General features: G+C 38.8%; 1 protein-coding gene across 2 annotated transcripts in view; it reads left to right on the forward strand.

The window, feature by feature from the left end:
* Positions 1 to 22,847, forward strand: part of PARD3B (par-3 family cell polarity regulator beta) — a 1,151,446-nt gene that overhangs the window by 659,746 nt on the left and 468,853 nt on the right. For both annotated transcript variants that reach the window (XM_061382241.1, XM_061382248.1), the window contains exon 11: positions 17,646 to 17,831. In XM_061382241.1, the coding sequence (XP_061238225.1) occupies positions 17,646 to 17,831 (186 nt within the window). The remainder of the gene's footprint in view (positions 1 to 17,645; positions 17,832 to 22,847) is intronic.

Genomic DNA, 22,847 nt, shown 5'->3' on the forward strand with positions numbered 1-22,847 from the left:
TTCACAAACCTTTGAAAACGTAACCCTGAGATCGCATTGCCTCTCACCCTCAGTTCTCAATAGCTCTCGAGGGAATGGGCACTTCTTATCAGACAGGAGCAGCCCAGCAAGGGCAGCCAGCACATTGAGAGGCCAGGGCAGTGAAGTGGTCAAGGCCACTGGGCAGGTAGTGAAAGGCCTCTCGCTGTGTTAAACAAATGCGGTTTCCTTCCTGTCTTCTGCAGGAGCTAATTTTGTTTTTCACTTCTCTTCTGGTATAAGAACAATAAGGATTCATAAGGCCATTCAGCCTGTGAGGAGATGTGCATTAGATTATCATAAATCCGCAGATAAAAAGTGCAGTGGTCAATGAGAACAGACATTCTTGGATGAAATAAAAGGTTTAATTGAAAGTACTGTCCCAAGGGAGATAGATGATTGAGCATGGTATTGAGTCGACATTAATTACCATAGACCAGAGAGTGAAAAAAATAAAAGACCATTCTATATTTTTTTTTAAGTTCCCAAATCTGTTTCTCTTTAAGAGGACTTAGGAGATTCTCCTCATAGAATGCTAAGGGGAAAAGGTGAGTTTTTGTTCATACGCAGCGTTCTTAGAACACCGTTAAAGTTTCTTAGGAAGTTGCAGCTGAATTCTGTGCTAGTACAAATAGTTTTTGTTAGAAGTCAGAGATCTAGACAGAGTACAAAGTGAGCTGATGATGAATAATGGTTAAAATTGATCAATATCTGTTATGAGCTATGGCACTAGTCAATGATTTGCACTTATTATATAATTTTTTTTGATTCTTTGATTATGTCTCTCAGCTTAATTTTTTTTAGTAGGTTGGGTTTCTATTCTACAATGTAACAGAAAAAATAAATAAATAAATTGAAGAGGCCTCTCTGAGCATAAGTTCCCCGTTAAACACTAGACGGCTCGCTTTGTATCACTAAAATATGGCTGCCTTTATAAATCATGCATATTTGTTTAGCCAATGCCCTACTCTTGATGTGGTTAAAACAATGAGATGAACTCTCCATTCACAGAGACAAAGGCTGGGATCAAGGACTGCCTTAACCAGAAAATAATTGGTCAGGTGTCTCTTTTACCAGTCATTAACGTTTTAGAATTATGACTTTGAGTCTCCCTTTGGGTCAAGTAGAGTATAAAAACATCTTCTGGATTATTCATGCCTAGTGTGCAATGCATTTGAAAGAACAAAGACAGGGAGATACCAAATATATTTTAGTGTTTTACACAATGCTGCCAACTTTTAGTTTATTTGCTTTTCAGTTTTATTTAGAACAAATGAATTCACTCAGTAAGAGCATTTAAACTTCTTAGCCAATTGTTTGGGAGTAGACATAGGCACAGTCTTAGTTTAAATGTGAAAAATTGCCTTTTTAGGGTTAATTTGAACAGGGTAGTTGCCAAATAGTACCAGCTGTCATAATAAAGGAGAAGTGAGTGACAGGTTTACTCCACCCCATATCAAAACCCAAGAGCGGATATGCTGATCAGATGAGCCAAAATAAATGGAAGTTCTTAGAAACATTTGCAAGCTATTTTCTTGCAAAGCTAAGCCCTTCATAGGCATCAAAGTACAAACGGGTCGTGATTAAGTTTAGCACGATTATAGAAATAAGAAAGTGGGATCACTCTGTTGCAGCAGGGATCCCAAATGCACTGCCTAATACTCTAAAATTTCCTATGATGACAACGGTGATAGTGGTCTATATTACAAAGTATTGGAACTTGAATAGCAGTTTTTTAACTACTTTTTAATATTAATGAAAACGTGGCCCATTCGAGCTACAATTGAGGAACTGATGCAGCACTTGTCAGCAATGCTGTTTTACATTCACGAACCCTTATTCTCAGGCATGCACTGGAATAGTTGCTAATGGTAAGAATAGAAGTGGAATGGTCCTTGTTTCCCTTGAAGATTTATATAATAACAAATAAGCATAATATAAAGTGATTAGTGCTATAATTTAATTAGGTAAGGAGATACAGGTGAGGTCTCAGCCACAGAGCAGGTGACAGTTGAGATGGATATGGAGGAGTTTGATGGATATGTAAGAGTTTGCAGCGTCAAGTGGGGAGGAGAGGAGAGAATGATTTTTAGACAGTGAATCCTGCCTAAAAAGTAAGAGAATCTGTTCATAATTTTTAATTAATTAACTTCAGTACTATGTAACAAACATGTTAGAAAGTTTAGGGCAGAAGTATTAAAGCTGTATTTTTATAGATAAGATGCAACACATCGCTGATACTTTTCTTTTTGGCCTTTTAGTGCCATTATTTCAAGAAGGGCATTATGGCAGAGAAGAGGCAACAAATTAATTTATGAAGTCATTCTCTAACAATTATTTTTATACATATGCATTCTATCAGATTTAAACTGGATTTAAAGTTGAATTAAACGTAAATCTTGCCTTTCATTAGATTATAGTGGTATAATGGAGTCAAAACAGGCACACAAACAAAGAATTATAAGAATAGAAAGAAAGGAATAGGGAAGAAAAAAAAAGAAAACAGAAGAATGGAAAGGCCAATTGTTTCCCCACTGATAAAATCAGAGAAGGAAGAGGCAGCTTATATGCTGAGACATAAAACCTGGGTGTTTGGAAATATTAAGTAAGGGGACTTTGATTCCATTATATCTTTGCAATAAAATTTCTTTTGAGATGAAAGTAATTCCTACACTTATATATATATATATATATACACACATATATGAAATAGAGCTGTTTCCCTATGAATGATTTCATTAAGTATCATGAAGTGTAGGTTAGTACTGTCAGGAAAATGCTTAACTTAAAAGATTCATTCACTCTTTATGCTTAGATGATTCATTTTTCCATGTATCAGCAAGTAAAAATGGACTTGTGATGGATTAATTAAAAAAGAAAAAATTCCGTAGGAATGAACTAAAACTGAGATAATTCTTGTTTATTCTTTGAAGCATACTTTGTTGGAAAATGAAGATCCATTAGTTCAGGGAAGAAAGAGTCCTGCTAAACCTACATCTAGGGAAATATTGATTGGAAGTATGCTGAACTTTTAAACTTCTTGTAATTACACACTGATTTTACAGGAATTAAGGCCGTAGAAATTGCTCCCTTACCCGTGGCCTGCTTTCGTGTATATATATATATAGCAAAGGAGGAGACACTTATAAGTTAAAGGCAATATTTGGCAGCTCAAGCCAGTTACTAGGCCTCTGGGGCCACTTGAAGAGTCCCTCTTAAGAACCTGGCAGAAACAGTGGCAGATGTAAGAGAAGGAGTCTTCCCAGATCTAGACCAGCTACTTCGTCTGTCTTGGGGACATCTCACAGATCCAGAAACCACTCTGAAGTCCAGACTGTAGGATGACTATAGGATGATGTCTTAGTCTGGTAGGTTTGCTGTAACAGTACCATACCTTGGATGACTTATAAACAGCAAAAACGTATTTCTCACAGTTCTGGAGGCTGGAAGTCCAAGGTCAGGATGCCCGCATGGTCGAGTGAGGGCCCTCTTCTGGGTCACAGTCTTCTTCTTGTACCTCTAGATGGTAAAAGGGCTAGGGAGCTCCGTGGGGGTCTCTTTTATAAAGGCATCAGTCCCACTCAATAGGGTGCCACCTTCATGACCTCATCACCTTCCAAAGGCCCCACCTCTTAAAACCGTTGCCTTGTGCATTAGGATTTCAACATATGAAATTTGGAGAGACAAAACATTCGAATAGCAGATGCGTATATGTGTCAAACAGAAGATGTGATACCAAAAGAAGAGAAAGACATGATTAACAGTGATATAAACCTGATGATATATCATTAACCCGGGAGGATATCTCCTGTGTGTGTGTGTGTGTGTGTATGATACATATATCATCCAGTTGGTGGATGCGTTTATTGATCTCAATTCTTCACTTCCAAATAGTAGCATTAAATATCTATATTCTGATTATGGTCTCATGTGTGGAGAGTATTTTCCAACTTTGGCTTGTAGACTTGCACATATGAATTCATTTGGCCAATGAGATGTCAGTAGATGTTTTGTGGGCAAAGGCTTTAAAATTAATTTAATTTTCACATTCCTGCCTTTCGTCATATGAGAAACATGTTTCAGATATGCAGAGGTCTAAGGAAGTTGAGAGATCTGGGGAGCAGACATGTACCTGATCCATAGCTTGGAGGCCAGCCTACCTGAATCCAGCTGAGATTAGCCAGATACCAGTCAACGTGAGAAACATGAGCTGGAAATAAATGCTTTACAGTTCATATCACAATTTTGGGATGATTTGTTATGCAATATTTGGGAGGCATCAGCTGACTGATACATTCTTTCACTTTTCCCCATTAATTAATTTCTGAGTAGATTTCCCTCCCTTCTCCCATCAATTTGTTTGTAGTAGTTAGGACAGGAAGATATATCTATATTTTAAATTTAATGGGTTTCATACTGTACAGAACCCAGATGACTTCTTATTTTATAGCTATTTTTATCTGAAAATTAATGTTGACAGGCTAATTGATTTAATTATTAAGATAAGAGGCAAATTATATGTCTTTATCTACAAATGACATATTATATATATGGTAAGAACATTCTCATTACAACAGCAAACATGTACTAAGAATTTAAAATGATGTTTCCCACTGAGATTTCTCAATCTCTATTTGGAATTTAGGATTATTTATCATTAATAATATACTAAAAGGGATCGGTTTCCAGCTGGAGTCTCATTAGATGCAACTAAGACCTCAGACAAAAGGGGAAGGTTAAAATGGTTGTATTTCTATTATGTAATTTTCTTATAAGTCTTAACCAACAAATAAACTCTGCCTTCCACAGCCCCCGTGAAAATATTACTTTCTTGAGGTCATGGTGGTACTGTTACTTCATTACAACATGATTTAATAACCATGATTCACTTTGTTTTAAAGTGAAGGAACATCCAGTGGGTCCTCTAGGGAGAATGTAGGTACCTGAGATATAATCCCTACGTTTAGAATTCTTAAATTGGGAAGAAAGCTATATTACCTTTGTGCTTAGTCACTCAGTCATGTCCGACTCTCTGAAACCCCATGGGCTGTAGCCTGCCAGGCTCCTCTGTCCATGGGGATTCTCCAGGCAAGAACACTGGAGTGGATTACTATGCCCTCCTCCAGGGGATCTCCCCAACCCCAGGATCGAGCCAAGATCTCCCACATTGCAGGTGGATTCTTTAGCAGCTGAGGGGAAGCCTATCTTTATTAAAAGCATTTGTACCCTAAACAATGACACATAGATTGAGAAGGCAGGGTGTATGTAGAACATTCTTATATATTTACTCTGATAAAAGATTTTATTTGGTGACTTCACAGTTTCTAAGAGCCCAGTGAAAACCACCTATAATTCTTTGTCTTTACACTATCTTCAGAAATCTCTCAATCTCAAACAAATGTAGTTTTTTTTTTTAAATGTCACATCTGGAAACTAAACGTCATTTATTTCCCCTTTTGGACTAAGGACTCCCTCATTCTAAGAGCTTCAGAATGTACTTGTTGTCCTGCATCATTTGAAGCCTGTCATGAGACTATACTTTCCTTCCATGAGTCTTTGTTGTTGATGATGTAATTATGACATATGACATGTACCCAGAGCGTGATGCAGCAATAATAGAGCTGGAAGTCTGAACCATGAGCTTGTGTGGCATCTCTAGGACCTTGTTTCTGACCTACAAGATTTCTCTCTGGAACCTTCTCTCTTTTCTGCTCCATTCCTTTCCAGCCTAATCTTCCCTGTGTTCTCTAATACAGTGTTTCTTTAAATGTACACTAGGGAAGTGTACTTTCCTATAATACACTTCTTGCAAAGGTGTGTTCCATTGTCAGGTAAATTAGGGAATATGTATTTACTTTTAAGAGCACTGAAAAGACCTAGCATAAACCATTTCCTTGGATTTTTCATCATGGAAACTTTTTTTTTTTCCCTCATATGCACTGATTGTGCCCTTGTGTATTAGACCTTAGATCCAAGTCTTAGAAGAGATCAGTTTGTTGGTTACTGAAGCAAGCCCTAATTGGACATGGCCTTGGGCCAGACATCCTCGTGAGGCTTCCAGTAGCCTGTAGACTGATCGTGTTACGGGGTCAGGGGGCACTTCCAATTCAGTCAGTGCCAGCCTCTTCCTGAGTGGTGGGCTGGGCTGAGCTGTGGGTGGAACAAGTACCATAACCAGGCATTCACTTCCTGAAGTTCTGTGTATTTTTATTGTTGTTTAGCTTTTGTCCTTGATAGTCGTGTTGTCTTTTAAAGGCATTAAGTGCAGGTAGCCCGGTGTGCAATGTATCTGTGATAGCAAAATACTTTTAGAAGTATGTCACCCAGGAGCCCAGTTTCTCACATGGGTCTTCTCCTCTTAGAATCAGGCCCATTCTGCTTCCTTTTAGACCACTGGATTATTACAATCATAACATTTGTTCTTAAATCTTATATTCATATAAAATCATGTATTCTTATATGTTAGCTACTGAATTACTGACTGTAAAGTACTTTAAATTCTTTAGACTTTTAACAGGAAAGAGTAAATACAAAACAAAAAGATGGATTGTTTCTTATACATGTATCAGAAACAACAGAATGTGTATATATATATGGCTGAGTCCCTTTGCTGTCCACCTGAAACTGCCACATTGTTAATCAACTATACTCCAATATAAAATAAAGTTTTTAAAAATAAATATTATTATAAAAAAGATCTATTGTTTCTTGATATTAACAAAGCAAGTTCTAGTTTTATAAAACTATGCTATCTGAATTATAAAATATTATTTATATTACCTTTCATAACACAAAATATTATTTTTACTTCTTTAATCTATGTCCGAATAGGAAAAAAAAAAATGATTCCTTGTGTCCTTGAACTGTTGCATTTGCTGATCTTTCAAGGATATGTATTGTGAGTAGGAAGAAAACAAGGTTGCTATAGGAATGTTGACTCTGACTTACTTTACTTTTGTTAGTTTTAATCTCTGACTTAGTATTACATTAAGGTACTTTTATATTGAACAAGCAATAAAGAATGGACATTTTTTTGACATTTGTTTTCTGGTATTAGATGAATCTTTTACTTAAAGAAAATTGCTTTTGGATAAGTTCAGTCAGAGATAAGCTCTTGACTTCAGTTTTCCCCTTCTACCTCCTTTCTAAGGAATGGACTTCAAAAAACATGAAAAAGTGTCTCAGTTACAAATACTTTATAGTATTTTCTTCTTGTAGGCCTTCGGTTTAAAATTACTTTAAAATGAATGAATATGTACTTTAAAAGATCACATAAGAACATACATTTTAGATATTGATTACTGAGCTAACTATGTGAATATGATTTAAAATTTTTTCTTTCATTAAAAGTAAAGAGCAGTGTTGCTTATGTGTAGTTTTGTGAAGCTTTACCCTACTTACTGTAACATTAAGTTACATTTTCCTCTTCTATATGATTAATATATAATATTGAGTTTGGGGTTAATTTCAGCCACCTGTAGTATAATTCATAGTTTTAAAAAATATTCTGTTCTATTATCTCCGATGCTTTTTGGTGGTGTGTCTATGTCATTCAGAGGGCAAAAGCCTTTAAAAGGTAATCTGTCTACTTGTAAATCACCAAGTTCTTCTGATTTAGCAGCAGTGGTGGGAAAGTCCTTTACTGTTCATCACAGTGACCATCCTTAGATCACACTTACCTATGCACGTGCCAGCTCATCTCTGGTTGTCGTCTTTTCTTGACTCTCTGTAAAGTACGATCCAAAATAAAGTGCCTCCCAGCTGTTGGAATGAGTCTCTGATCTCCACTCTAGGGCAATATTCACATTTTGAATTCTATATAATCCAATTGGCCAAAAACCTTTCATGCTTATAATAGCTACCCATGCTTTTTTCAGAAGATTAAAATTTTTCAGAAAATTAAGTGTCTTGCAGGTGTCTTGTCCTTTCATTGCTGTGAAAATTTGCTTAGCTATAACACAAGTTTTATCACCTTAAATTCCTTAGAATTTATTTAGGTAAATTTATCGGTGGTTAAGCTAATTATAAAATATCCTGGCAGAATTGCCAGGTCTGGCTTTTCCTATATATAATATGTGAAAAAAGCGACTTTTTTTTTTTCTTTTTTTGCCGTAAAGCTCCTTTGTTTGAGTTTTGGGTTTTGGGTAACTGACAAAATGATTGCGTGTAAAACATAACTCTTGCATAAAGTAAGTTGCTCTCAACACAGACTAATTACGCATTTGGGAGGCAAGGCAAAGACATCCAGAACTTGCTCATGCTGAGCTAAGAGCGCAGCATTTAATGAAATGAGGGCCATAAAAGGTTCAGCATGGATGCTTTCAGGTCTGACCTGGGCTTCTGGGAAATTGAACATTGGTTCTGTGGACTGATAGATTCCCCCAGGGTTTGAAAGGCTGGGTTATTACCACTTGTGTGTGTGAATCAAAACTGCTTTGCAATACAAGAACATTTGTGATTCCAGAGATGGCCCGATTTGGAACACTCTTAAGCTAATAATAAGGATGCCTACCTAGTCATCCATCTTCTTGCCTCTCTTTCCTCCTCTCAAGTAATTACTTTTGATATTTGTTTCATAAAAATGGTTGTATATCTGTCAAGATCAGACTGTGTAAATTCCTGTTTCCTCTTTGCTATTGTTAGACTCTATTGCTTTCTGTCAGATAATCCTGTGAATGAAACAGAAAGGCACTCTTATGTTGTTTAGTAACCTTTTAACAATTATGTTCTGTGTAGACTGGTTATTTCACATTGCAGTGTTGATACATAGTAGATGCTTGATAAAAATGTGTTGATTGACTCTTGTCACTCAGGCCAAGATGGGATAGTCTCATATCTGAATTCCAACTGTGACAGGTTATCCATTATGCTTAAAAACAGAAATAGTATTTCAGGGAACAAAATGAGAGAACAGAGAAATAGAAAATGAAATAGTTGAATGGGAAGGAGAGGGAAGAGATATATAATTAGAATGACAACAGAACAACATCTGTAAGAACTTGAAGAAGGGTTGTGTAAATGAGAATAAAAGGTTAGTGAAGGCTAGAGATAGGCAGGATAAAGCTACCATTATCTAGTAAATAACCATTAAAATGGCTTATGACAATTAGGAAAGAAAAGCAATTAACATTTTATTCACATTTGGTTCTGCATTTCATTTCTTTTTCATTAATAAAAATAATGCCTTTATATATCACTGTGGTGTTTTCCAAGTTGAAAACTATGATGCTTTATTGGATTATGAAATTAATGCAGTGGGTTGTGACAATTTTTAAAAAATAATGAAACAGAATAGAAAACATTAGAATGTGTTGCCCTCTTGGTAAGTATTGTCTCATGAAATTTTTATTTAGATATGTCTATGCGCACACATATATGTATATATGGACAGATGAGGAGACGGACACATAATGTAACTCCGGGTACTTAATCACAGTGCTTCTCAAACTTGATGAATCTTCTTTACAGATTGGTAGCTATAACACATCATGCTGCCTTCATTGAGAATATGATGCTGAAGCTGAGCTGGGTTATCACCTCTCCTAGTAGGAAGTATGGTATGAAAAGGGAAATTGGATGAGGTTACTTTAAAGTTTCTTATAACTGTGATACTTTAACTTTTTACAATTATTTTTAATGTCAAAACTAATTTTATAAACACTTATAGTAATAAAATCCAGAATAATAGGAACCAAAGGCGGTGCCAGCAGTTTATTCATTTTCTTATATATAAATATGTATATATAATCCCAGAAATACACATTCACAGATACACATATATACATATACACAATCATGTACTATTGGACACTTACTCATTTTTGTTAACTCAGTCATTCAACAAATATTTATCCAGGGCTTATTTTTGAGTCTGGCACTGGCCGGTTTAAGCATCAGTGATTCACTGACGGGAAAAAAACAGAGCAGTATTCCTGCATTCAAAAGACACTATCAAAAAATAAAAACATAAGCAAGCACATATATGGTATGTGATAAATGCTATGGAGAAAAAGTAAATCAGGATAATAGACAAAGGTAGGATGGTATTGCCTTAAAAGAATTTTAAACTGAGTGATCAGGTGCCGGGGACCAGCCCCGGCTGATCCAGGGTATTCGAAGCGGGGACGGCGTCGGCGAGGATCAGGAAACAACTGCTTAATTAAACGTTAATTAAGGATATAAAGAGTAATAGAATGAGGATAGCTCAGTGAGGAAATTCAGTGGAGAAAAGAGGCTGAATAATTCAGCCAGAAGGTAAGAGAAAGAACGACATGGTGAGACCAAGTTTCGGTGAACAAGGCCCGTACTTTATTTTCCAAAGTAGTTTTTATACCTTAAGTTATGCATAGAGGATAATGGGGGAAGGGATAGAGTCATGCAGCAAGCCAGGCTTTCTTCCTGCAAACTTATCATATGCAAAAGCTTAGGTGATTTGCATCATCTTCTGGCCCAGAGGCCTGTTAACATTTTAAGACCTTTTCTTCAGAAAACTTATTTTTCTCTAAAGGTGATTGGTCAGGAGCCACCCTCCAAAAGCATTAGATAAAGTTGCATTCCTACAGAGCAAAGGTGTGGTGGGCTACAACAAGAAAAAGAATTAACTCAAGGGTCCCAGGTTACAAACATTAAAGCTACTATTTACACCAATTATATTAACCAATACACTGCCAGGGACACAGCAGGTAAGGGATATGGAGACTTAGCAGCAAACATTGGCCCAACAAGTGAAAATCCCTTCACCAATACAATTTCTAATCAATCTTTTAACTACTCAAAAGAATCTGTGTTTAGACAGTTTAGAACATCTCCTGCCTCTCACAGTTGGGAGGCTCTGAACAATCACATGTTGCCGGAAAAACCTATTCAGGCAGGCTAGAGGATTTCCAAAGGAGTTTGTAGGTTAAACACTGTCACACCCAGGAATTATTAACTGGAGCTGTAAGCTAACTTTTTTTCAGAGAGGTAGTGGGGGACAGCCCCCCGTAAAGTCAGAGGTGTAGGTGAAAGCACAAAGCAGAAAGTAGGCAGACTCTGGTTTTGGGGGTATATGCTCGAGAATTTCCAGGGGGACTCCTGAAGCTCGATCCCGCCTTTGCGTATGCCGAGCCTCCTTCCTCATGACCTTTGTCATGGGCGGAGTTCCTCACGCTGGCTACCGGCAGTGATAGAATTCCAGTTGAGCTATTCCAGATCCTGAAAAGTGCTGCACTCAATATGCAATATGCACTCAATATGCCGGCTCCCGGCAATCAAGGAAGGGGCTTCCCTGGGGGTTCAGAAGGTAAGGAACCCACCTGCAATGTAGGAGACCCAGGTTCAATCCCTGGGTCGGGTAGTCCTCTGGAGAAGGGAATGGCTACCCTCTCCAGTATTCTTACCTGGAGAATCCCAAGGACAGAGGAGCCTGGTTGGCTACACTCCATGGGGTTGCAAAGAGACATGACTGAGCAATCTAGGAAGACCTCACTAATAAACTGGCATTTGAACACAAAATTGAAGGCAGTGAGGGAAGGAAGTCTGTAGGAATCTAAGGAAGGAATATTCAAAGCAGAGGGAGGAGGTGATGCAAAGGATTGAGGGCAGAAGTTAGATAAGGTAACTTAGAAAGTGAGGATGGGAGAGAAAAGTCAGATGATTGATTCTTAGGACACTAGTATTTCGGGATAACATGAGGAAGAGTCTGCAAAGGGGATTGGAAAGGAGTAGAGAGTGAAGTAGGAGATGAATACTTAAAAGTGGTGTCCTGGAACCAAGGGAAGAAAGTGTTTCAGGACGTAGGGCTCGATAAATGAGGTCTCATGCTACTTGGACCAAGTAAGATGAAAACTAAGAATTGACCATCACACTTACCAACATGATTTACCGGGTAAGAATACTGGAGTGGGTTGCCATTTTCTTCTCTAGGGGATCCTCCTGACCCGGGGATTGAACCCACAGCTCCTGCTGCATCTCCTGCATTGCAGGCAGATTCTTTACTACTATAGGCTATATAAATACTATATCTAGTTTACACAATATTAGTTACAGTGTGTGTATATATATGTGTATGTGTGTGTTTCATTAGAAATGTGTTTAGAGTTACTCTCAGGGGCTTTCCTGGTAGGTTAGTTGGTAAAAAATCTGCCTGCAATGCAGGAGACCCCAGTTCGATTCCTGGGTCAGGAAGATCCGCTGGAGAAGGGATAGGCTACCCACTCCAGTATTCTCGGGCTTCCTTTGTGGCTCAGCTGGTAAAGAATCTGCCCACAATGCGTGAGACCTGGGTTCAATCCCTGGGTTGGAAAGCTCCCCCGGAGAAGGGAACAGCTACCCACTCCAGTATTCTGGCCTGAAGATTTCTATGGACTGTATAGTCCATGGGATTGCAAGGAGTCAGACACGACTGAGTGACTTTCACTTCACTTCACTTTACTTACAGGCGCTCTACATCATAGTACAACACTACAACAAATGGTTCTTATCTCTTCATAAATTCTTTTTAAAAACATTTATTATTTTATAATTTACAAGTGTCAGAAAACAAAAACATTATAGAGAAGAAAAAATTGTCCATATTGCAGTGGAAGAATATAACCAAGTTTTCTTCTAGCAAATACATGGGGTACGGGTGGAAGAGAGGCAGGTAATAGGTAGATGAGTAGGTGTCTGAATTGTGTATAAATTATATGTTATATATTGAGATGTACTGTATAATAAGCTTTTATATATAATATTATGTCACAGTCTCACATGATTAAAAATCTTTGTGTCCACACTATTTTATATAATTCTGTGATTCTTAATAAGTAAAACACTATAAAAACATCTTATATATAAGCATATTTAATATAACAAACATGACTTGGTAGCTGCATTTTTCTCCTAGGTCCTTACATAAGACAAACAGCCTGAGGCTCCTCTGTCCATGCAATTCTCCAAGCAAGAATTCTGGAGTCGATAGCCATCCTCTGGAGAAGGCTGGCTCCAAGGATCGAATCTGGGTCTCATACATTGCAGGCAGATTCTTTACCATCTGAGCCACCAAGGAAGCTCATACATGTATATATATATAAATATATACACACACCAGTAACTCAATATTTATCACTTTTTATGCTGTGTTCATCCCATGAAGTATTCATTCCTACCTCTGGAAAATTAGTGCCATATAACCAGAGACACAGCTAAGACATCACAGACTTCCCTAGGAGTTCATTCTGGTCATCTCCAGGGTCTGTCACAAGTCTTTAAGCATGAGACCCAATCAATTGCAGGGACTGTTACTGCCACCCCTTCCTGGTACTTAGGAACATGTCATCAGGCAGTGCTGTAGTCCCAAATGACTCTCTAGACCCTGGTTACCTAGAACTTGACTGCATCTGCCAATTGTTGATTCAGGGCAGTGATGTTCACCTAAAGGTGATTTTGACCCCTGGGGCCATTTGACAATGTCTAAAGGCAGTTTTGGTTGTCACAACTGGGAAAGGAGATCAGTTCAGTTCAGTTCAGTCACTCAGTTGTGTCCAACTCTGTGACCCCATGAATCGCAGCACGTCAGGCCTCCCTGTCCATCACCAGCTCCCAGAGTCCACCCAAACCCATGTCCATCAAGTCAATGATGCCATCCAGCCATCTCATCCTCTGTCGTCCCCTTCTCCTGCCCCCAATCCCTCCCAGCATCAGAGTCTTTTCCAATGAGTCAACTCTTTGCATGAGGTGGCCAAAGTACTGGAGTTTCAGCTTTAGCATCATTCCTTCCAAAGAAATCCCAGGGCTGATCTCCTTCAGAATGGATTGGTTGGATCTCCTTGCAGTCCAAGGAAAGGAGATACTACTGGCATTTAATAGGTAGGTGCCATGGAGAAGGCAATGGCACCCCACTCCAGTACTTTTGCCTAGAAAATCCCATGGACAGAGGAGCCTGGTAGGCTGCAGTTCATGGGGTCGCTAGAGTCAGACACAACTGAGCTACTTCACTTTCACGCATTGGAGAAGGAAATGGCAACCCACTCCAGTGTTCTTGCCTGGAGAATCCCAGGGACAGGAAGCCTGGTTGGCTGCCGTCTATGGGGTCGCACAGAGTCAGACACAACTGAAGCAACGCAGCAGCAGCCAGGGATTCTGATAATATCCTCCTGTGCAGTGCACAGCCCCTATATGGAATTATTAGACCCCAGTCATCAGGGGTGCTGAGATTAAGAAAGCCTGAGTTGATCCTGTATGGCCGGCCCTGGGCAGGTTCAGAGGCATTAGACCTGGACACAGGGCATCTGAGCATCCCTCTTGGGCCTGACTCTAGGGACCTCAAGGACTTGGTATCTAAAAACATAGCATCTAGTAACAAAGACAAAGAAATAATGGAAAGACAAAAATTAATGAAGTTCACACAATTTCTCTTCCTGTGTCAGCCTCTGGATGTTTCCCTTTCTGGATATTTGTAGGTAGAAAAAGCAAGGGATATACCTGCCATGGGCGTCTCTGGTTGTTCGGATGATAAGGAATCTGCCTGCAATGCAGTAGACCTAGGTTCGATCCCTGGGTCAGGAAGATCCCCTGCAGAAGGGAATGGCAACCCCCTCTAGTATTCTTGCCTGGGAAATCCCATGGACAGAGGAGCCTGGTGGGCTACAGTCCATGGGGTCACAAAGAGTGGGACATAATAGTGAAGAACACACCTAGCACAGTGAGGAAAGAGCTCTTGTCCTCAAGACAGGGAGAGTCCAAGGTAGGAATGTGCTGCTGCCTTTGGGCTCATGCTCTCAGTAAGGGCCTTCATTCAGGGCCCTTACAAGGACTTTATTCCTCTTTCCATCCTGCTATAAAGTGTTGTGGTCTTCCCTGGTAGCTCAGTCAGTAAAGAAACTTCCTTCAGTGCAGGAGACCCAGGTTCAATCCCTGGCTAGGGAAGATCCCCTGGAGAAGGGAATGGCAAACCACTCCAGTATCCTTGCCTGGAGAACCCCATGAACAGAGTAGCCTGGCGGGCTACGGCCCATGAGGTCACAAGAGTCGGACACGACTTAGTGACGAAACCACCACCACCACAAAGTGTTGTATGGCAAGATTTGAGTTTAATTTTAAGAGATACTAGTTGAACCAATGTTATCAGAGGCATTCAGCATATTGATTTTTTTTTTTTTTGGTACATTAGATAAAGGGAACATTTATTTCTAACAGAGGAAATGGCTGTGTTAACTACTGTAATGACTTCCCTCACCATTGAGAAGTTTGCTATTATTAGAGACTACTAATTATGACTTGCACTTCATACGACATAAGAAAGATGAAACGTAAGTGTAGTTAAGTGGAGAGTGTGAAATTGAATGACATCTTACTGCCACTGTAGAAATATATCTTGGGATTTCATGTGGCTAGGTCTAGTCACGGTGGCCTGCAGAAGTTGAGAACTACTACAGCAGTTAAGAGTCTATCACAGGCACCATACTGCCTGGACTCCACAAGTTCCAACATGGATAGGTCTTTTGAACTATAAGCATGATACTTATATGTTGCATACCTCAGTTTCCTCATCTGTAAAATGGGCCTCGCAATAAACCTCACAGGATTGTTCTGGAGAGAAAGTGTATTGCTGTGTGTAAAGCACTTGGCACAGAACCACTCAAACATTTTTAGCCACTACTTTGTTTTGTAGTTACAGTTCCAGCTCTCAGACATCAGAGACTTTAAGAGAATAAATTGTTTCACATGAAGAGATAACCATAATACCACCTAATTTCTATTTTGTTTTTACCACTTAGGTAATAAATGAAAGGCATTAGTACAAATAGTGGCCCTCAGTCTTATTGGGAATGAAATACAATCACCAAAAGAAAGCTGATTATAGAATAGGGTGGTTTGAAGGTGTTACTCAAGCGAAACTTGTCCTCATGTCACTTTTTCGCTGGATGAAAACCAGAGAAACTCTCTAGTTTTTCTCTAAAGTGGTGTTCACAAACTTCTAGTGAGAAGCCGTTCTTTAATTTATACTTTAATTCAGCAGAACTTGATTAGATTGAAATTAACCAAATTCCAGAGAGACCTGTATACATAAATGATTTTGAAAATGTTATGGATTCTAAACTGGACATTTTGGGAGGCACAGATAAAGGCTAATAGTTTACATTTAGTATTTAACTCTGGCATTCCAATGGAAAAAAAGAGAGCTACTTGGTATTGAATAATGGGATTTGTTGGGGTTTTTTTTTAAGATAATAATATACTGAGTTAGTTAAAAGAGCTAACTTGTAATAGGTTTATTAAATTAAACAATAAAGTTCATTTCTTGGAAACTACCCATTGTCAAAATCTTTATAGTTAACTTCATTTACAATGAAATTAAATGAACGAACTATTTCTCTAAAGCTAGACATGGGATTTCTCTTCATTGGGAGGAGGTAGAGATGTCATGTCAGTAGATCTGGCTATGATCAGACCTCTTAATCCTGTTTTAATTGTGGGTTCTTTGCTACTTCTGATTTTATAGTTGTTATTTTGTGACTGACATTCAGACATTCATGGTAATTTTTAAAATATATAATTCTACATAAGCATCCCTCAAAGTGACCTTAAGATGAGAGTCTCTAAACATAATTATAGAGAGGAAGGAACTACCGACCTAGAATGAGTTGATGGTTTCCAGGGCTATCTCATTTTCAAATTTTTCATTTAAACGCCGGGGCAGAGTTTCACATTTCTGCAAGCTTGGGAGGAATGCAGAAGGGGGCCCTGTACTCTTTGTCATGTGGACAGCACTTTTCTGTCCCTACTCTTGTATATTTGAAAACGCTATGGACCAAGTATGATAAAGTGTGTGTTTTCCTCTGGAGACCTAACCCCTGATTATGCCTTTTGCCACCATACTGTGTGTGTGTGTGTGTGTGTGTGTATATATTTTTTTTTTTTTAGAATGGCTAGGCTTGTGGCTGGGTGTCATTTGTCGAAGAGACCATGAATATTTCTGTGCATTATCATTTTTGTTTAGGTTCCAAAACCAGATGCCAACAAGTTATTTTATCTAAAGAAGCAAGCTTAAGGCATGAGTTTTGACAAAGTGAAATTCAATTCAGTGATATGTATTAAGAATCACATCTTTAACTTTAAAATTAACATTTTTTTCAGTGCTCTGTGTCCTATTGACAATCTTTATCAATAGGATTGCTTCCATGGTAAATGATATGTTTTAAATTATATAAGCCAAATATTCCCCCAAATTGTAACAGGTTTCTACACTAAGCTCTTATTTCTTCATCTGTAAAATGAAGGTATTGAGATTACATTATCTCCAATGTCTATTCTAATACTTAAGATTCCCTAGTTAATATCCAATCTCTTTAATTATTGAGAATATTCTACTGAATTTCCAAATATTTTTGGAATGTTTCAAATTGCCTTGACCAAAGATCCTGTCTGTTGACCATCACCAAATAATTATTCCCAAGAATTATCTCCTCCACTCCATCCATGTGATGGAGGCCCCTGCAGAGAGAGAAGACTGCCCTTTGTCCACTGGGGGCAGGATTACAGCTGTTAAGCAGGGATCCAGTCATCTTGTCTCACCAGTTGCATCTGTGTTTGACCATCTGAGAATGTGAATATTGATATTCAGCTGCTGTCTCCTCCTTCATTCTTTTCGTGTACTCTTCCAACAGAAAGGAGAACCTGACTGTTGTGCATTCTCCCTGGAAACAACTGAGCAACTTACCTTTGAGATCCCGTTGAATGATTCCGGTTCTGCTGGTCTGGGGGTGAGCTTGAAAGGGAACAAATCTCGAGAAACTGGAACAGACTTGGGAATTTTTATCAAGTCCATCATCCACGGAGGTGCTGCTTTTAAGGTAGGTAGGAATGCTGTTTCCCTATCAGTGTAAAGATACTTAAAAACGTTAACTGTTCTGCTTGGGGACTGGATAAAGAAAATTTCTGAAGACTTGAGACCACTGAGGCTTTCTTGCCAGATTCAGGAAATGTATATGTGAACAGATCTGGGTAACAGGTTGTTTTCATACTTTATATTATTTTTATTACTGTTAGGATTCTTATGAATTTAAAACCTAACAAAGTTGAACCTAACAATACACAATTAGAAAAGCAAAACTGAAAGCTAGTCAATATCAAAGCAACAAATAAGAAACTCTATTCCTTGTGCTTGCAAGAATGAAAGCTCAACAAAGACAGAAATATAGATCAATGGAACAAAATAGAAAGCCCAGAGATAAATCCACGCACATATGGACACCTTATCTTTGACAAAGGAGGCAAGAATATACAATGGATTAAAGACAATCTCTTTAACAAGTGGTGCTGGGAAAACTGGTCAACCACTTGTAAAAGAATGAAACTAGAACACTTTCTAACACCATACACAAAAATAAACTCAAAGTGGATTAAAGATCTAAACGTAAGACCAGAAACTATAAAACTCCTAGAGGAGAACATAGGCAAAACACTCTCTGACATACATCACAGCAGGATCCTCTATGACCCACCTCCCAGAATATTGGAAATAAAAGCAAAAATAAACAAATGGGACCTAATTAACCTTAAAAGCTTCTGCACATCAAAGGAAACTATTAGCAAGGTGAAAAGACAGCCTTCAGAATGGGAGAAAATAATAGCAAATGAAGCAACTGACAAACAACTAATCTCAAAAATATACAAGCAACTCCTACAGCTCAACTCCAGAAAAATAAATGACCCAATCAAAAAATGGGCCAAAGAACTAAATAGACATTTCTCCAAAGAAGACATACAGATGGCTAACAAACACATGAAAAGATGCTCAACATCACTCATTATCAGAGAAATGCAAATCAAAACCACTATGAGGTACCATCTCACACCAGTCAGAATGGCTGCGATCCAAAAGTCTACAAATAATAAATGCTGGAGAGGGTGTGGAGAAAAGGGAACCCTCTTACACTGTTGGTGGGAATGCAAACTAGTACAGCCACTATGGAGAACAGTGTGGAGATTCCTTAAAAAACTGGAAATAGAACTGCCTTATGATCCAGCAATCCCACTGCTGGGCATACACACTGAGGAAACCAGAAGGGAAAGAGACACGTGTACCCCAATGTTCATCGCAGCACTGTTTATAATAGCCAGGACATGGAAGCAACCTAGATGTCCATCAGCAGATGAATGGATAAGAAAGCAGTGGTACATATACACAATGGAGTATTACTCAGCCATTAAAAAGAATACATTTGAATCAGTTCTAATGAGGTGGATGAAACTGGAGCCTATTATACAGAGTGAAGTAAGCCAGAAGGAAAAACACCAATACAGTATACTAACGCATATATATGGAATTTAGAAAGATGGTAACAATAACCCTGTGTACGAGACAGCAAAAGAGACAGTGATGTATAGAATAGTCTTATGGACTCTGAGGGAGAGGGAGAGGGTGGGAAGATTTGGGAGAATAGCATTGAAACATGTAAAATATCATGTATGAAACGAGATGCCAGTCCAGGTTCGATGCACGATACTGGATGCTTGGGGCTAGTGCACTGGGACGACCCAAAGGGATGGTATGGAGAGGGAGGAGGGAGGAGGGTTCAGGATGGGGAACACGTGTATACCTGTGGTGGATTCATTTTGATATTTGGCAAAACTAATACAATTATGTAAAGTTTAAAAATAAAATAAAATTAAAAAAAAAACTAAAAAAAAAAGAATGAAAGCTCAGTGGAGTCTGAGAGAAAGTAGCATAAATTAAAGGTCATTTATCACATTTTATACACTAGAAGATCCATGTTGCTGGGAATGCATAGTTGCCTTTGAACTTAGAGAAGCTTATAAATTTCCAGATAAAAAGAGAAGAAGATGATTCTGCCCTTTCATACTGGGGTGGGCAACATGAACATAGCTGTTACCGTAATTTAATGGTTAACTAGATTTGCCTGAGTTCAAATGCAACCCTACCACCATATGCTCCAACTAGCGCACCATTAATAATAATACCTAGCATATAGGGTTCTAAGGATTGAATCAAGTAATATACACAATGTGATCAATGCAGTTAAGTGATTACAGAGAGAGGGAAAACAAGTGTGTGCTTATTGTCAGCAATCCTGACCATCATCTTTATCATCTCATGCCAGCCATGAGACTTCCTGAGCTTAAATCCTGCCTTCGTTGCTCTCACCCTCAGTGAATGCAGGCAAATCAATTGCCTTTAGGGTGCCTCAGTTTCCTCATGTATAAAATGAATAAATTAGTAGTGCCTGCCCCCAGAGCTCTTGTGAGTACAAAAAGAGACAATGGGTATAAAAAGCCTAGCACCATGCCTATGATAAACGTTGAATAAATGTTAGCCATTTTTAAATCATCTTGATATTACTCACGTGTGCCCTCTCCCACTCAAAAGCCAGGAAGGCATAATTAGAGTTTATAGGTCCTAGGATCCTGGCTTTATTAAAGCATTTGTCTCCTCAAACTTATCATTTCACTTTTGCTTCAGACCTAGACACTGAGCTAGTGTCTTTTTCTTTGGAGAAGAAGAAATGCACTGGGGATAGACAACTTTTAATGCACTCCTGGATCAGTTAGCTTCTGTTACATAATAAGTAATGACAACATTTCAATAACATACCTCTATAAGCCATTATTTCCCCAATGGCTCTGTACAGTAACTAAAAGGGCTCTGATTGAGGCTGACCTATGTCTATCACACAACAGATCTACAGATCTGCGTGTACTCCACACATTATAACTACACCCTGGGCTCCCAGGCTAGCTGATGTCCAAGACTCACGAAATCTCCTTACGTCTGGTTTCCAAGCTGGCCTACCGTCACTTCTCACACATACTGGTGGCTAAAACAAGTCATATGACTGAATCCATGGTCAATCCAAGGCGTAGAAAAATACAGTCCCCCCACAGCGAGCCTATGACAAAGGTGTGGGTCTAGAGAAGTCGGTGAGGAATTGGGGCCATTCATCCAGTCTATGACTGTCTCCATCAGGCTCAGAAATGCAGAACTGGGAGCAGAAGGGTAGTTGTTGTTCAGTCACTCAGTCATGTCCAACTTTTTGAGACCACATGGACTGTAGCACACCAGGCTTCCCTGTCCTTCACCATTTCCCAGAGTTTGCTCAAATTCATGTCCATTGAGTTGGAGATGCCATCCAACAATCTCATTCTCTGTCACCACCTTCTCCTTCTGCCCTCAATCTTTCCCAACATCAGGGTCTTTCCCAATGAGTCAGCTCTTCACATCAGGTGGCTAAAGTATTGCAGCTTCAACTTCAGCATCAGTCCTTCCAGTGAATATTCAGGGTAGATTTCCTTTTGGATTGACTGATTTGATCTCCTTGCTGTCCAAGGGAATCTTTAGGATTCTTGTCCACCACCACAGTTAGAAAGCATCAGTTTTTCAGCCGTCGGCCTTCTTTATGGAGCAGGAGGAAAATGATAATAGTAATTACCTTAATATTATCAACTAACATTCATTCTGTTTTATGCTTAATATCTGTTGGACCATATAATAAGTATTTTAGGTGGATTCTCTAAATTTATTCTTCACATCCATACTGCATTATTACTATACCATCTTGTCAAGGAGAAATTACAGTTTTCAGTGGTTAGTGCCTCTCCTTTGTTCACAAGGCCAGAAATCACTTAAACCAATGTGTGAACCTAGGCAGTCCGACTTCAGAGTCTGTGCTTTGCTGTCCTGTGATGAAGGCTCTTTGATCTCATCTATTTATATTTCCAGAGATCAGGGGCTGTTGCCCTGGAGTTGTCTTATATCACGTGTATCATCCTTAGCCAGGGCATCTAAACATGTGCTGTATTTAAGAATCAGTCTTGGTCATGTTTGTGGATACCAGCTCGGCATTATTCTTATTCCTCATGACAGCTCTATTTACAGAATTTATTCCAAGTAAAATTGAAACTGAAATGAATTTTTGGAAATTAAAAGCAAACATCTTAGCTTTTTTATGGGCAATAACTTCAGCTCAAGCAGATATTGGAGAGCAGGTTTAATATGTATATCCATGTTTGCGTAAGTGAGCATCTCCTTACCTAAGCAATTTCTAACAGGCCTGTTTCTTTGCAGGAAGATTTCACTTTCCATTTATGTAAATTTCTTTCCTGACACTGGTCTGCTGAGTCAGACAATCACACCATTAAAAACTACTGGACAGCATATTTATAGCTGATCTTAAATAGTAAGAGGCATCCATCATGAATTTAGCCTTATTGTGAATGTTTAGTATCCATTTGTCTTGTTTACTTTCTGCAGTGCAGAGGGTGGAGGCCTAAAGCTTTGCTCACAAGAAATCTGATTAACCAGGAAAAAGGAAAGTATATTTCAGTTCTCCTTCTGCTGTTCCAATAATCCACTGTTGCTCCTCAGAAAATTGCCACCTGTTCTGTGATTCAGGATTAGGTCTTAGAAAAATTGTTTGGAGACTTTGTTCCCATCTCTGTTCAAAAGATACACATGTGTCAGACCGCTCTGTCCCTGGGGCAGAGAGAAGATAAGCATGGGGAACATCTACTTTAGCATCTGGCCCAAAGTTTTTTAGGTGAAATCAACAAAATAATCTTTCTGCCAGAGCACTCTCTTTTTCTCCTGGCCCTTCCTACCACGAATTGGTTCTCAAGGTGTTTTCCCCTTTAGGGAAGGTGGAAACGAAACTACTTTGAAAAGTATGACCAAATTCTTCCTGTGGCTTCTCTATGCTGGATTCTCCTGGGGATTTCCCTTGGTGTAAACAAAGATAGGCTACTTCTAACCAGATGTAAAACCCCTGGATAACTGTGACTATAATTAAGGGCCTTTTTTTTTCCCTTAACTTTTTATTTTGTTTTATCCTAGATGGCGCTAGTTGTAAAGA

This window comes from Bos javanicus, chromosome 2 (genome assembly GCF_032452875.1).
Source record: "Bos javanicus breed banteng chromosome 2, ARS-OSU_banteng_1.0, whole genome shotgun sequence".
Lineage (NCBI taxonomy): Eukaryota > Metazoa > Chordata > Mammalia > Artiodactyla > Bovidae > Bos > Bos javanicus.